This window comes from Hyla sarda, chromosome 2 (genome assembly GCF_029499605.1).
Source record: "Hyla sarda isolate aHylSar1 chromosome 2, aHylSar1.hap1, whole genome shotgun sequence".
NCBI lineage: Eukaryota > Metazoa > Chordata > Amphibia > Anura > Hylidae > Hyla > Hyla sarda.
Window position 1 is genome coordinate 16,771,463 of NC_079190.1, and position 16,920 is coordinate 16,788,382.

Genomic DNA, 16,920 nt, shown 5'->3' on the forward strand with positions numbered 1-16,920 from the left:
ATTAAAAAAAATTATAATAAAAATAATGAACAACCATTTAACAAGAACTGTTAGGGTGCAGAACACCAACCAGGGAAACACTAAAGTAGTATTTTTTAGTGTTAAATATTTCCTGGAGAAACTGTTCCATAAGGTAGGAATTAGAGATGAGCGAACTTAGTCAATTCGATTCGTCACAAACTTCTCGGCTCGGCAGTTGATATATTTTCCTGCATAAATTAGTTCAGATGTGCACCTGTGGGCTGGAAAAGGTGGATACAGTCCTAAGAAAGAGTCTCCTAGGACTGTATCCACCTTTTCCAGCCCTGCGGAGCACCGGAAAGCTGAACTAATTTATACAGGAAAAGTCATCAACTGCCGAGCCGAGAAGTTCGTGACGAATCGAATTTACTGTAAGTTCGCTCATCTCTAGTAGGAAAACTATATCATTGTAAACAAATAGAGCACCTAGTGATATAAAACAATGTGCATATAAGACATCAAATGGGTGTAAAAAAAAAAAAAATAACAAAAAAGAATTTCTGAATCTAATATGATATATGTACAATTGCAACCCAACATGAGCCATTTAAACTTGCAAGCAAAAGTTTTCATAGTAAAATTTACAATAAAAAAAAAAAAAAAAAAAAATATATATATATATTTTTATTTATATATTTTTATTATTATTATTATTATTATTATTTATTATATCTGTCTTGGTTGGTGCACAAAGTAACTTATCATCTATTATGTTGTTGCGTCCTGGGTATTCCATGCAGAATATTCTTTCCTATTTGAAATATCTGCAGAAAGAATAATAATAATGATGATAAAAATAAGGATGATGATGATATACATAATATGAATATAAATAATAGTAATAATAATTATAAATGACTTTATTACAATACACTGTGAACGATGGCACTTATTCCCATGCAGTACAAGGATGGACCAGCTGCTGCGGAACCTCTCTTTGAAAAATCAATGTTTACCTTTCATAAATTGATATAAACCATTCTTTTTTTTTTAATGGGGTATTCCGGGCAAAAACACTTTATCCCCTGTCCAAAGGATGGGGGATAAGATGTGTGATCGCGGGGGGCGCTGCTGAAACCCCCCGCGATCTCCCTGCAGTACCCGCATTGTATGCGGGTGCTGAATCTCCAGTTTCGGAAACCTCCGGGACTGGGGACGTGACGCCACGCCACGCCCCCTCCATTCATGTCTATGGGAGGGGGCGTGACGCAGTCACGCCCCCTCCCATAGACATGAATGGAGGGGGCGTGGCGTCATGTTCCCAGTCCCAGAAGGTTTCCGAAACTGGAGATTCAGCACCCGCATACAATGTGGGTACTGCAGGGAGATCGCGGGGGGTTTCAGCAGCGCCCCCCGCGATCACACATCTTATCCCCCATCCTTTGGACAGGGGATAAAGTGTGTTTGACCGGAATACCCCTTTAACCCCTTTGGGTGTACTTCCTATGTGCACAGGGGAAACGGAAAAAAAATTGTGACCAAATTGAAGAAAAAATTTAATTTTGTAACTTTTGGGGGTTTCCGTTTCTACGCAGTGCAATTTATAGAGGTGGTCACGGATTTGCATCAGACACGCCATTTCCATGGTCAGTGGTGACTGCTGCATATAGACGCTGCGTGTCATAAGTAGAGATGAGCGAACTTACAGTAAATTTGATTCGTCACGAACTTCTCGGCTCAGCAGTTGATGACTTATCCTGCATAAATTAGTTCAGCCTTCAGGTGCTCACGTGGGCTGGAAAAGGTGGATACAGTCCTAGTAGACTCTTTCCTAGGACTGTATCCACCTTTTCCAGCCCACCGGAAAACTAATTTATGCAGGATAAGTCATCAACTGCCGAGCCGAGAAGTTCGTGACGAATCAAATTTACTGTAAGTTCGCTCATCTCTAGCTCATCTATATACTGTGTGTGTGTGTGTGTATATATATATATATATATATATATATATATATATATATATATATATATATATATATATATATATATATATATATAATATATATATATCACACACACTTTAAATATCTGCCCCTGAACTTTTTGTCACCTGACTCTTCTTCTCTTTTCCCCGCAGTGTCCCGGGCGCTGGTAGAGCTCCACTTAAAGCTCATGAGAAAAATTGGAAAGTCGGTCACATTCGACAGATGGGAGAAATACCTGGTCAGGGTAAGGAGGCCTTCATAATGTTCTCCCCTGTACTACAAAGCCTCTAATTCTTCGGGGTACTCCGGAAGAAAATACAAACTCACTAATCAACTGGTGCCAGAAATTTAAACAGATTTGTAAACTAATTCTATAGAAAAATCTTAATCCTTCCAGTACTTATCAGCTGCTGTATGCTCCAAGGAAGTTGTGTAGTTCTTTCCGGTCTGACCACAGTGCTCTCTGCTGACACCTGTGTCCATGTCAGGAACTGTCCATAGTACAAGCAAATCCCCATAGCAAACCTATGCTACTCTGGACAGTTCCTGACACGGACAGAGGTGTCAGCAGAGAGCACTGTGGTCAGACAGGAAAGAACTGCACAACTGTAGGCATGCTGGGAGTTGTAGTTTTGTAACATCCAGAGGCACCCTGGTTGAGAAATACTGCTCTAGGGGATAAAGGGGCTGTACAGCGACAGTAGTTCCCTGATATGTCACATTCATAAGAGAGGATAACACTGACATCTCATGATCAGAAAGACATCACTCCATCTTCTCTGCTGTAGACAAAAGGCCTTAAGGACTCACCGTTTTTCCGTTTTTGCATTTTCATTTTTTCCTCATCACCTTCTAAAAATCATAACCCTTTCAATTTTGCACATAAAATTCCATATTCTGGCTTATTTTTTGCGCCACCAATTCTACTTTGTAATGACATTAGTCATTTTACCAAAAAATCCACGGCGAAACGGAAAAAAAATTGTGACCAAATTGAAGAAAAAATTTAATTTTGTAACTTTTGGGGGCTTCCGTTTCTACGCAGTGCAATTTTCGGTAAAAATGACACCTTCTCTTTATTCTGTAGGTCCATACGGTTAAAATGATCCCCTACTTATATAGGTTGGATATTGTCGCACTTCTGGAAAAAATCATAACTACATGCAGGAAAATGTATACGTTAAAAATTCTCATCTTCTGACCCCTATAACTTTTCCGTTTATGGGGCGGTATGAGGGCTCATTTTTTGCACCATGTTCTGAAGTTGTATTGATCGGACTTATTGATCGCTTTTTATTAATTTTTTTCATGATATAAAAAAGTGACCAAAAATGCACTATTTTGGACTTTGGAATGTTTTTGCGCGTACGCCATTGACGGTGCGGTTTAATTAACGATATATTTTTATAGTTCGGACATTTCTGCACGCGGCGATACCACATGGGAGAAGGGGGGTGATTCAAACTTTTATTAGGGAAGGGGTTAAATGATCTTTAACTTATTTATTTTTTTTTCACTTTTTTTGCAGTGTTATAGCTCCCATAGGGACCTATAACACTGCACACACTGATCTCTTATACTGATCATTGTTATCCCATAGGGACCTATAACACTGCACACACTGATCTTTTACACTGATCCCTGCAAAGCCATAGCTTTGCATGGATCAGCGTTATAGGGGCTCAATTGCTCAAGCCTGTAGCTCAGGCTTGGAGCAATCAAACGTAGATCGGACACGACGGAGCAAGGTAAGGGGACCTACTCGCGTCCTAGCTGATCGGGACATCGTGATTTTATTGCGATAGTCCCGATCAGCCCTACTGAGCTGCCGGGAAGCTTTTACTTTAGTTTTAGACTGAAGGGTTAATAGCGCACGGCACAACCATCTGTACCGCACTATATTAGCCCAGGGTCCCGGCTATCATAAGCCGCCGGGACTGACCCGGTATGATGCGGGGTCACGGCGTGACCCAGTTTTAAATACCAGGACCGGGTGTACAGGTACGCCCTGCGTCCTTAAGAGGTTAAAGTATCATGGAAGAAATAGGGGGTCTGAGCACTGGGGCCCCCTGCAATCTCCTGTTTGGAGCCCTGGCTCTCGTTCGCAGCGACTCGTTACGACCATTGTCTGAAGCGGGGGCCGCTGCGCCCCCTCCATATAGCTCTATAGGAGAGCCATTCAGCACAGAGCTATACAGAGGGGGTGTTGCGGCCCCCGTTTCGGGCGGGGTGTGAAGCACCACTGTGATGGAGAGCTTTGGAAAGGGGATAAGTTTTTTTCGGTGATGCTTCTTTAACCCCTTAAGGACCGGAGGTTTTTCCGTTTTTGCATTTTCGTTTTTTGCTCCTTGCCTTTAAAAAAATCATAACTCTTTCAAATTTACACCTAAAAATCCATATGATGGCTTATTTTTTGCGCCACCAATTCTACTTTGTAATGACGTCAGTCATTTTGCCCAAAAATCTATGGTAAAGCTGGAAAAAAAATCATTGTGCGACAAAATTGAAAAAAAAACGCTGTTTTGTAACTTTTGGGGGCTTCCGTTTCTACGTAGTACATTTTTCGGTAAAAATGACACCTGATATGTATTCTGTAGGTCCATACGATTAAAATGATACCCTACTTATATAGGTTTGATTTTGTCGGACTTTTGGAAAAAATCATAACTACATGCAGGAAAATTAATACGTTTAAAATTGTCATCTTCTGACCCCTATAACTTTTTTATTTTTCCGTGTATGGGGCGGTATGAGGGCTCATTTTTTGCGCCGTGATTTGAAGTTTTTAACGGTACCATTTTTGCATTGATAGGACTTATTGATCACTTTTTATTCATTTTTAAATGATATAAAAAGTGACCAAAAATGCACTATTTTGGACTTTGGAATTTTTTTGCGCGCACGCCATTGACCGAGCGGTTTAATTAATGATATATTTTTATAATTCGGACATTTCCGCACGCGGTGATACCACATATGTTTATTTTTATTTTTATTTACACTGTGTTTTTTTTTTTATTGGAAAAGGGGGGTGATTCAAACTTTTAATAGGGGAGGAGTTAAATGATCTTTATTCACTTTTTTTTTTCACTTTTTTTTTGCAGTGTTATAGGTCCCATAGGGATCTATAACACTGCACACACTGATCTCTTATACTGATCATTGTTATCCCATAGGGACCTATAACACTGCACACACTGATCTTCTATGTTGATCACTGGTTTCTCATAAGAAACCAGTGATCAACGATTCTGCCGCATGACTGCTCATGCCTGGATCTCAGGCACTGAGCAGTCATTCGGCGATCAGACAGCGAGGAGGCAGGAAGGGGCCCTCCCGCTGTCCTGTCAGCTGTTCGGGATGCCGCGATTAGCCGCGGCTATCCCGAACAGCCCGACTGAGCTAGCCGGGAACTTTCACTTTCACTTTTAGCCGCGCGGCTAAAGGGTTAATAGCGCGCGGCGCCGCGATCGGCGCTGCGCGCTATTAGAGGCGGGTCCCGGCTTCACTATGACGCCGGGCCCGCCATGATATGACCCGGGGTTACTGTGTAACCCCGCGTTATATCAGAAGAGCAGGACCAATGACGTACCGGTACGTCCTTGGTCCTTAAGGGGTTAAGGGCCTTTTACATGGGGTGTGTATAGGTTGAACAGCGCCATTTCTGTCCCCAGGTTGTGTCTGGTATTGCAGCTTATGGGCTCCACTGATTTAAAGAGATATAGCTGCGATACCATACTTGACCTATGGAGATGTGTGGTGCAGATTTTATGACTCTTTAAAGATGTGTCTCAGAAATATAACATTTACTTTCTGTAATTTCCAGATCTGTCAGGACTACAACAGCACATGGGCCTGGGAGATGGAGAAGAAGGGCTACCTGGAGATGGGCGTGGAGTGTAAAGTGGGCATACTGAAGGTAACTATACTGGGGCCTGATTTTTGGGTTTGTTCAGTGATGTGACACAGTTGGTGCTCTCTAGAATGGCTGAGCTGTAGTACTGGGCATTCTTCAGTCCCGATGCTACAGTCCCGATCAGTAACAGCTTGGATGCTCAGTACTTAGCTCTGTCCATATCCTCGTAATGATAATCATCTGCTGTAGCATGTTGGGGACAGTGGGTGGCGCTCTACTTACTTGTTCTCTTCTTCTAGCACCTATGTGAGTGTCAGTTTGATGACAATCTGAAGTTTAAAAACGCAATCAATGAAGAGGACGCAGACGCCATGCGGGTCCAGCCCATAGGGCGAGATAAAGATGGCTTAATGTACTGGTATCAACTGGATCAGGACCATAACATCCGAGTGTACATCGAGGAGCAGGATGACCAGGATGGATCCTCATGGAAGTGCATAGTCAGGTGAGTGCACTGGGCATTATTGGGGCAAACCTGTAACCTGTTTGGGTAAGAAGTGCCTTAATGCATTAAAGTATAATAGGTCAGGATCAGTACAGGATAAGTAATGTAATGTATGTACACAGTGACCCCCACCAGCAGAATAGTGAGTACAGCGCTGGAGTATAATACAGGATATAACTCAGGATCAGTACAGGATAAGTAATGTAATGTATGTACACAGTGACCTCACCAGCAGAATAGTGAGTACAGCTCTGGAGTATAACACAGGATATAACTCAGGATCAGTACAGGATAAGTAATGTGTGTGCACAGTGACCTCACCAGCAGAATAGTGAGTGCTCTATAGTATAATACAAAATGTAATCCTGCATCTTTTATATTAGTTTTGTGTACAGAGATTGTCTTCTCATCTGTTACCCATTGAAAGACCCAACTCTGATTCTGTAGATTCGGCTGATGCTTCCGGTGTTAATCTGTTATTTTCATCCTATAGGACTAGAAATGAGTTGGCTGAGATCCTGGAACTTCTGAAAGCACAAATAGACCCTGCATTACTGAAGAAATCTGAGCCAGAAGAAGATTCATCTCAAAATCCCAATCCAGATGGCGATGATATTAAGAAGGAAGAGAATGGGGGTACGCAACATTGTCATTGTGGTCTTTGTATACCCCACAATACTAAGACTGCACTACCCAGGACACCTGCCACTAGTAATATATGAAAGACCCTTACAAGCTGCATGCACCTCCGCTCCAGTGTCCTCATGACAACACTTCCTGTCTGTATTGTAGCGTTTGCTCTCCCTGCTGTATAGCCCATCTTTAAAGGGGTACTCCGCCCCTGGCATCTTATCACCTATCCAAAGGATAGGGGACAAGATGTTAGATCGCCGTGGTCCCGCTACTGGGGACCCCAGGGATCGCCGCTGCGGCATCCCGCTATCATTACTGCACAGAGCGAGTTCGCTCTGTGCGTAATGACGGGCATTACAGGGGCCGGAGCATCGTAACGTCACGGCTCCGCCCCTCATGACATCACGGCCCGTCCCCTTAATGCAAGTCTATGGCAGGGGGCGTGACAACCGCCACGCCCCCTTCCCATAGACTTGTATTGACGGGGGCGGGCCGTGACGTCACGAGGGGCGGAGCCATGACGTAACGATGCTCTGGCCCTTGCATTGCCCTTCATTACGTGCAGAGTGATCTCTCTCTGCGCAGTAATGATAGCGGGGTGCTGCAGCAGCGATCCCCGGGGTCCCCAGCAGCGGGACCCCGGCAATCTGACATCTTATCCCCTATCCTTTGGATAAGGGGCTAAGATGTCTAGGGGCGGAGTACCCCTTTAAAGCTATTTTTGGCAGATCAGGGACTTCTTTTGCCTGTTCAGCTTGTTGAGGTGTTGAGATTTAAGCTCAGTTTTCCTGCAGCGCCATCACAGGAGTATTTATTGAAACTACTATGTGCTGGTGGTTAATTTCCTGTCCTTGCTATTCATCGAAAATGCCATGTCCTCCAAAATGAGACTCCTTGTAGCCTTCGTTCTTATAGAGCAGTGGTCTCCAACCTGCGGACCTCCAGATGTTGCAAAACTACAACTCCCAGCATACCCGGACAGCCAAAGGCTGTCCGGGCATGCTGGGAGTTGTAGTTTTGCAACATCTGGAGGTCCGCAGGTTGGAGACCACTGTTATAGAGGGTGTTGTAATACAGGATCTGGAAAATTAGTTTTCTTACCGGACAAGCCCCTAAATTCCATTTTATTTTATTTATTACAGAGAAAACTACCGAGGATGTTGAAATGAAAGAGGAGAAGCTGGATGTGGTCAATAAGCAAGAGAGTGACTGCCCAACTGAGAACGGCAGTAATTGCAAAAGCGATGGCGAGCGACCCTGTGAAATAAAAGTCGAGCCTCCCTCAGGCACAGAAGATGAGAAACAATCTTCCAAGGATAAAGACTCCTTCAAGGAGAACATAAAGCCTGAGAAAACTGAGCTAAAAGACTTAAAGGAACCCAAAGGGAGCTCAGAGAAAACCCCTTCACCCCAAGACCCAGAGCGTGCGGAGGTTTCTGTCATCGTGAAGCGAACAGAAGAACATGTAGAAAAACCTGTGGAGGACACGGGGAAAATGAAGAATGACCACCAGGCTAAGATCCCATTGAAGAAACGGGAACTCAAACTAACGGACGACTTTGACGGTCCAGTGAAATCGGCGATCTGCAAGTCAAAAACGCCAACGAAAGAGCTGCTTCAGAAGGAGGAGGGGAAGATAGAAGACGACGGTACAAAAGCTGCTGATGGGAAACAACTGGTCAACGGGGAATTGAACAGTGATAAAGTACACAAAGCAAAGGTAGACCACGCGGAGGACACTGCCACTGCTCCAAGAGAGTCCGTTATTGAGTGCACGAAGGACGAAAATGGTATTACAAATGAGAAGAGAAACTCAAGTGTTATTAAAAGTTTACAAGAAGTTAAGGAGAAAGGAGAAACTAAGGTTATAGATGCATTGGAGAAAAGTGCGACTGACCTCAGCAATGACCGTAGTTCACCACCAGTGCAAGAATCCTCCCAGAAAACATCCGCCGCCGTAAAGAAGTCGGAAGTCGACTCAAGCAAAAGCGATGCAGTAACAAAGGCTGATAAGAAAGCGGAGAAGACCATGAAAGAAAAGCCACCTCAAGACGAGGCAGAGAAAGACGCAAGTCATTCAGAGACCACCAAGGAGCCTGAGGCCGTGGCGGAGATCGTATCGGCTGAGAGCAAGGAAGTGTCGCAGACCACAGAGCAAAGTGTTTCCAATGAGAAAGCGGAAGAGCTCAGAGATGAAGGCGCCAAAACGGAGTCGGAATCCAAGGAGAAAGATGGAAAAAATAAAGCAACGAGAGCAAAATTACCAGCATCAAAAAAATCTGTCACCAGGAATTCTGCAGCCAAGAAGGAGAAATCTGATGTAGATCCAGAGGAACCAGACAATGGCGTAAAAGAGGAGCCAGAGCCGGCTGAGAAAGAGGAGACCGAGGGAAAGCACACGCCGGTCATAAAGGAGAAGAAAACATTTCCTTTAAGAAGCAAGCGTAAGACTGCTGTGAAGGAGAGCGAGTCTTCTGAGACGAAGGATGAACGTGATGATCAGAAAGCGGAGGCCGCGGAAGGCGATCAGGAGAAGACTTCAGTAAAACCATCGTCCGTCTCCAGAAGTAAGAATAAGCTAAAGGCCATTACAGAAGAGGAGAACAGTGGCTCCGAGGGTAAGGAGATGACTTCAGAACGGCAGAAGGATGGCATAAAACTCACCATCCGGATCTCCAACAAGAGGAGGAGGCCGGAGCTGCCTGTGGAGAATGTGGTGGTGGAGGACGTGGAGGAGGAGAACATTGGCAGGAGGCTGCGGAGGTCTCCTCGGATCTCCCGACCGTCTGCGAAGGAGGTGGAGGTTAAACCCCGTAAACCTGAGAAGAAAGAAAGCGACGATGAAGAATCGCTGCCTCCTGCCAAACCGGAAAAGGAGGAGAAGAAATCTGAAAAAGAGCCAAGTCAGCAAACAAAGAAGGTAAGTGACCGAGGAGATGAAGCTTCGAGGATATGTTCACTTTTGCAACATTTTCTAAGCTAAAATAAAGAGAGTAGGAATTTGACACTAGTCTTAATTATAATAGATTTCTGCTATTTTACATAGACCGCTCTTATATGGACGGATTTGTTATTCTACCTTGGGTAGGCCGATCCTGTTATTGGCCCTGACTTACTAAAAGTGTTGGTGTTATTACTGTTTCAGACTTGTACGATTCCACTCTATTTACTATGTGGACACACATGCTGGGAGAGTTCTGAGCAGCTTTTTCTAGGTTTTGTTGTGAAAAAAACGCCCCTTTCCAGGCTGGCTATGCACTTTTTTATTTTTTTTTTATTTTTTTTTGGGGGGGTTGATTGGGTTTGGAGGTTTATTTTGGGGCATTGCGAAACAAATTCTGGCGCAGACAAAATTTGTGGAGCACAACCTGACAAAAAGCAGGTTGGGTTCACAATACTAAATTGGGGCCAATGGGTCGCTCCCTCCTCTTGACGTTCAACAGACATTAGGATAAGGGAGAATATAGAAGCAAGTTACACAGGACAACAGGCGCAGACTGCACAGGGTTCGTTTGAAGTCTGTTACCATGGAGACCTAGCTTTGCATAGCAGCAGTATACACAAAAAAGTAGGAGGTTTTTTTCATTAAAGGGGTACTCCGGCAATAGGGCATCTTATCCCCTAAGGAAAGGGGTCCCACCGCTGGGGATCTTCCATGCCGCACCCCGTTAGAATCAGTCCCTGGAGCGTTTTCGCTCCGGGTCTGATTACTGGCGATCACGGGGACGGAGCATAGTGATGTTATGGCTCCGCCCCTGTGTGATGTCACTCCGCCCCCTCAATGCAAGCCTATGGGAGGGGGCGTGACAGCTGTCACGCCCCCTCCAATAGACTTGCATCGAGGGGGCGGGGTGTGATGTCACACGGGGGCGGGGCCGTCATGTCACTATGCTCCGTTCTCGTGGTCGAGATGGACTCAGCCTAAGGAACTCCAGCTGTTCCGGAAGCCGCTAAAGGTGGGTGCTGCATGGTAGATCCCGGGGGTCCCCAGCAACGGGACCCCGGCGATCTGACATCTTATCCCCTATCCTTTGGATAGGGGATAAGATGTCTTAGTGCCGGAGTACCCCTTTAAGATTTTTGTATAATTGTCTCAAATGATTTATTTTTAGGCACCCTGGAGCAATAAAATATTGCTTGCTAAAGTATACACACCCTTTAAATTATTTATGCTTGCATAATGTAGTCCTAAATTAGACATGGACATTATCATCTTTGAGGCTCTGTCAGCTGCATTTGCCAATATGTGCAGTTTTTTTTTCCACCTTGGGGGCAAAGCTACTAAATAGTGTTCTGCAAAAAATGGCCAAAAAGAAACAATGCACAATACCCATCTATGTAGATTACAGCGCTGTTACATCCAATGACTCTCAGGTGACGTCTTCTATGATCGTTTACTTTTTCTCTTCTCCATCTGGCCCAGACCGCCATCAGCTCCAGGAAAAGTACAGTTTAGGGTGGGTTCACACCACGTTTTTGCAATACAGTTTTTTTTCAGGTTTTTGATAAAAAAAAAAAGGATTCCTCAAAACCTGACTAAACTGTATCAAAACGTGTGTACAAAGTTTTATCTGTATACGGTTGAAAACTGTCCGGTTGCATCTGTTTTTTAAGAAAAAAAAGCATACGTTTTGAACTTTTCACTCCATTATGAATAAAGTTTCACTAGTTTGATTGACATTCCAAGAAAAAAAACTGTGCAAAGTCAAAAACCGTATGGTAAAAACTGGATGGAACCGTACGCACATACAGTTCTGTACGGTTCCCATTGACTCCCATGTTAAAAAAATAAAAATAAAGTATACGGGTCAATACGGTTTTTGACCTGGACCAAAAACTGTGGTAGACCATGGTTTTCTGTCCAGAAAAAAAAGTAAAAAACTGTGTGGTGTGAAAAACGGAGACAACCGTATGCAATATGGTGCATACGGTTTTGAATGGAAAGTCTATGGCCACGGTTTTCTGTACGGTTGCATACTTTTTTTTTTTTTTTTTTTTAAACCGTATCCAAAAACTGTATAGAAAATCGTGGTGTGAACCCACCCTTACTTTCATACCCTAAGGTCCTTTTCACGCTACTGAGATTCCACACGGAATCCGCTTGCAGCAGCCTCCTGTTAATTTGATGGATGTTCCACTGCTCAGTTCACGTGTTGGAACTTCTGACGAGAAAATGGATTCTGGCGAAGGCCGATCTGTCAATGGTTCAGAGCTTATGCCCGGCATAAGTGCCAAATCCAGATGCTCCATAATTTTTATTGATTATTAACCCCAAGAGGACACAGGACATACTTGTACACCCTGGCTGCCTTGTACCTGGCACACCAGTATGTAGATCCGTGTTTTCCAAACCAGGGTACCTCCAGCTGTTGCAAAACTACAACTCCCAGCATGCCTGGACAGCCTTCGGCTGTCCAGGCACGCAGGGAGTTATAGTTTTGCAACAGCTGGAGGCACCCTGGTTGGGAAGCACTGGTGTAGATGTACCTTTTGAGTCCCTTTCTGGCTATAAAGGGACCCATCGGTAATAGCGGACATCAATGATCGCACTGATGCCCACCGTCAACCCTTTAGATGCCGTGATCAATACTCATCACGGCATCTGAAGTATAAGGGGGGGACTCTCATCGGAGAGACCATCTCAGGGACCCGATAAGTAAAGATGGCCGCCGGAGCTCCTCTTATCTTCCTGCCAGCTCCTGCGATCTTCTCCTCTGGTCAGAACAGAGAAGTAGATAACACTGATCAGTGCTATGATCAGTATTAGCAATCAAATTATTGCAATAATTAGAAGTTATTTAAGTAAAATAAAAAATTTAAATCACCCTCTCTTATATAACTAAAAAATTTAAATCACCCTCTCTTATATAACTAAAAAAAAACAAACATATTTGGTGATACCAAATGCGGTAATGTCCAAAGTGCTAAAATATAATGTTAATGATCCGGTACTATTAAGTGTAAACATTAACAAATAGCAAAGTCCAAAATTGCTGATTTTGTGCTGGGGGCGGGGGATACCGATAATGCCCAAAATCGTGATTATCGCCCGGTAATATCGGCCAAACCGATATTCGGTCGATCCCTAGTATTGACCCACAGAATAAAGAGAACGTGTCAGTTTTACTGTTAAGTATGGCACAAAATCCCCCAAAAGTTGCAAATTTGCAGTTTCCTTTTTTGCTTTTTACCAACATACAAAGTAAAATTGGTCGGGCAATAAACAAGCCTCGTGTCTGTGGATAAAAGAATAAGTTACTAAAACGCAAATACTAAAATTTCCTGTGTGTTCAAGGCCAAAATGGGCTTTGTCCTTAAGGGGTCCTCTGGAGAAAATAAAATTTCTTATTAACTGGCGCCAGAAAGTTTCACAGATTTGTAAATGACTTCAATATAAAAATCTTAATCCTTCCGGTACTTATCAGCTGCTGTATGCTTCACAGGAAGCTGTGTAGGTCTTTCCATTCTGACCACAGTGCTCTCTGCTGCCACCTCTGTCCATGTCAGGAACTCTCCAGAGTAGTTTGTTATTGGGATTTGCTCCTGCTCTGAACCGTTCCTGACATGGACAGAGGTGGCAGCAGAGATCACTGTGGTCAGACTGGAAAGAACTACACTACTTCCTCTGGAGCATACAGCAGCTAAGTACAGGAAGTATTAAAGGGTACCTATCAAAAAAACTTTTCATATAGTGTAGATTAAGCCTTATTGAATATCTTTCGAATTGGTTTGTATTAAAAATTTTGCATCCTTTTTGTTTTTTATACTATTAAAAAAGTGACCACTAGGGGTCTCACTAGCAAGCCTATGTACTGATTTCGGACTGAGACCAAAATCACAGACTGCAGGCAGGACACAGGCGAGGTCAGCGCAGCTCCTCTCCTGTCAATGAGAAAGGCGGGAACGAGTGCTGTGCTTGTTCATCAGCAGGGTGCGCTCCTGACTCGGCCGGCCACATCCTCAGGTTCTGCCCCCTGACAAGGAGAGCCTGCGCGCACTGGCCCAGAGTCAGGGGAGCACTGCTCAAGGATCGGGTCTACCTCGCGAGCCCCGGTGGCATCAGATGAAGTCGTGCCTGCCGGGACACGCCCACTTCCTCCCCTGGCACAGGACAGCCTACTGAGCTACCGAAGACATCAATAAAAAGGTATTTTTAGGCGGTTTTGAACAAAAAAAAAGGCCAGGGATAGATTTAGAGTTAGGAACAGATGGAGAGTTAGGATGATGGTAGGTACTCTTTAAATGGGCACTGTCAGATACAAAAACTTTTGATATGTTGTAAAGCATGTATAACCAATAAGTTTTGCAATTGCTTTTATTAGAACATTTTCAGTATTTCATAAAGAAAAAGCCAGTCAAACAACTGCCCCCCCTGCCTGCTTGGAGACATACTAGTCCTGCTGTGTCCATGAGTCATCACCTATGTCATGGACACACTTCCTTGATTGACAGCTGTGAGCACAGAGAAAAATCCTCCCACCGTCAGCTTGTGTCCCGCTACAGTCAGTGAGGACAAGCTGGGAGTTGTAGTTTTGCTAATGCTAGGGGAGATGTGAGCAGACAGCATACTGAGGGAGGGGGCGGAGACCTGCCCAGTGAGGCCACGCCCCCTCCCTTTGAAAGTAATTCAGACTAGTGAGCTAAATTAAAAGTGTAATAAAAAAATTTAATAAAGGTGCTAGACACACAAAAATTAGATGTACACGGTCAGGATTAGAGATGAGCGAACTTACAGTAAATTCGATTCGTCACAAACTTCTCGGCTCAGCAGTTGATGACTTATCCTGCATAAATTAGTTCCATTTTCAGGTGCTCCCGTGGGCTGGAAAAGGTACAGTCCTAGGAGACTCTTTCCTAGGACTGTAGCCACCTTTTCCAGCCCACCGGAGCACCGGAAAGCTGAACTAATTTACGCAGGAGAAGTCATCAACTGCCGAGCCGAGAAGTTAGTGACTAATCGAATTTACTGTAAGTTCGCTCATCTCTAGTCAGGATTAGGTACCGAGTGATATATTAAAAAAAAAAATAATAATAATAAATTTTTTTGTTGAATCTGACGGGTACGCTTTAAGATTGTTATATAGAAGTAATTTACAAATTTGCATAACTTTCTGGCACCAGTTCGGAGTACCCCTTTAAAGCGGCGTATGTTAGATTCACTGCAGCGGTCAGGGAATAGAAGTCTTTTTCACTTTGGTTGTAAACTCAAGATGCTGGGGGGGGGTCGGGTTTATTTATCATTATCCTTGTATTACTCCTTGGTAACCTTAATACAATTTACACAGAAGTCCAAACCAAGGAGGAGGGCCCGCTGGACCAACACCCGATCTCGACGCAAACGTAAATCCTCCAGTGAAGAGGAAACGGAGGAGTCCGATAGCGAGGAGGATTCTGAAGAGGGTTCAGAAGAGGAGAAGGAGGAAGGTGCCCAAGCGGAAGACGATCCGTGTAAGAAATGTGGCCTTCCCAACCACCCCGAGTTGGTAAGTGTGAAGGATTTTTCACTGGTCATTCATTAGACCAGGGTGCCTCCAGCTGTTGCAAAACTACAACTCCCAGCATGCCCGGACAGCCAACGGCTGTCCGGGCATGCTGGAAGTTGTAGTTTTGCAACAGCTGGGGGTTTACGGTCTGCAGATCACTGGTCTATAGTGTTTAGCGTACGTTATTGTGTGGATTGATGTCCCCTGATATCATTGACCAATCAGATCTCCCGTTGTGAAGATTGTATGATTCTTTTAAAGGGGTACTCAGGTGGAAAACATATATATATATATATATATATATATATATATATATATATATATATATATATCTCTTTCTCTTTCTCTCTCTCTCTCTCGGAGGGTTCACCACTCCTGGTGTGACGGAGCTTTCAAGGGCCACTAAGCACTCCGCAGGCATTCTGGGTAGGGGAATATGCAAATCAGCTCATTACATCACCTTTTCAGGCGATGTTCCCTGGTATCAGCTTAGCTCCAGTTACGGAATATAAAAAGATAATCGGGATTAATACCAAGCCACAACTCTCTCTGGAGAGAGAGAGAGAGTTCTGGCTTGGCATTAATCCCGATTAGCTTTTTATATTCCGTAACTGGAGCTAAGCTGGTACCAGGGAACATCGCCTGAAAAGGTGATGTAATGAGCTGATTTGCATATTCCCCTATATATATATATATATATCTATATATCAACTGGTGCCAGAAAGTTAAACAGATTTATAAATTACTTCTATTAAAAAATCTTAATCCTTCCAGTACTTATTTGCTGCTGAATACTACAGAGGAAATTATTTTCTTTTTGGAACACAGAGCTCTCTGCTGACATCACGAGCACAGTGCTCTCTGCTGACATCTCTGTCCATTTTAGGAACTGTCCAGAGCAGCATATGTTTGCTATGGGGGATTTTCTCCTACTCTGGAATGTTCTTAAAATGGACAGAGATGTCAGCAGAGAGCACTGTGCTCATGATGTCAGCGGAGAGCTCTGTGTTCCTAAAAGAAAATAATTTCCTCTGTAGTATTCAGCAGCTAATAAGTGCTGGAAGGATTAAGATTTTTTTTAATAGAAGTAATTTACAAATCTTTTTAACTTTCTGGCACCAGTTGATGAAATAAAAAAAATAAAAAAGTTTTCCACCGGAGTACCCGGATTTTTGCAAGGGGCCGTCTATATAAAAATGCAGCTTTTTTTTGCAGTGGGAGCAGATGTTCCCCAGTCAGGTCCCCAAGAATGCCAGCCTCAGATGTAACACTACATTAGGGAGTAGCAGTGCATTCCTGAGACCCCCCCCCCCCCCCCACACACATTGGACTGTTCTAGGAGTAAAGTAGTTTCCTATTGGTTTCAGCCTCCTCCTATAGACTTAACATGTGTCCTGTTCTCGTGTTCATTTGTTGCACTAAATTAAATGTATTTTTGTTTTTCCTTCCCCAGATTCTGCTGTGTGACTCCTGTGATAGCGGATACCATACAGCTTGT

The 16,920-nt window shown here is 43.8% G+C and overlaps 1 protein-coding gene across 1 annotated transcript in view; it reads left to right on the forward strand.

Moving 5' to 3' along the window:
• RSF1 (remodeling and spacing factor 1) overlaps positions 1-16,920 on the forward strand; it is a 41,787-nt gene that overhangs the window by 11,024 nt on the left and 13,843 nt on the right. The window contains exons 2-8 of the mRNA XM_056561251.1: positions 2,098-2,189; positions 5,772-5,864; positions 6,101-6,306; positions 6,800-6,942; positions 8,082-9,859; positions 15,225-15,422; positions 16,876-16,920. The exon at positions 16,876-16,920 is cut by the window's right edge and continues 60 nt beyond it. Of these exons, the coding sequence (XP_056417226.1) occupies positions 2,098-2,189; positions 5,772-5,864; positions 6,101-6,306; positions 6,800-6,942; positions 8,082-9,859; positions 15,225-15,422; positions 16,876-16,920 (2,555 nt within the window). The remainder of the gene's footprint in view (positions 1-2,097; positions 2,190-5,771; positions 5,865-6,100; positions 6,307-6,799; positions 6,943-8,081; positions 9,860-15,224; positions 15,423-16,875) is intronic.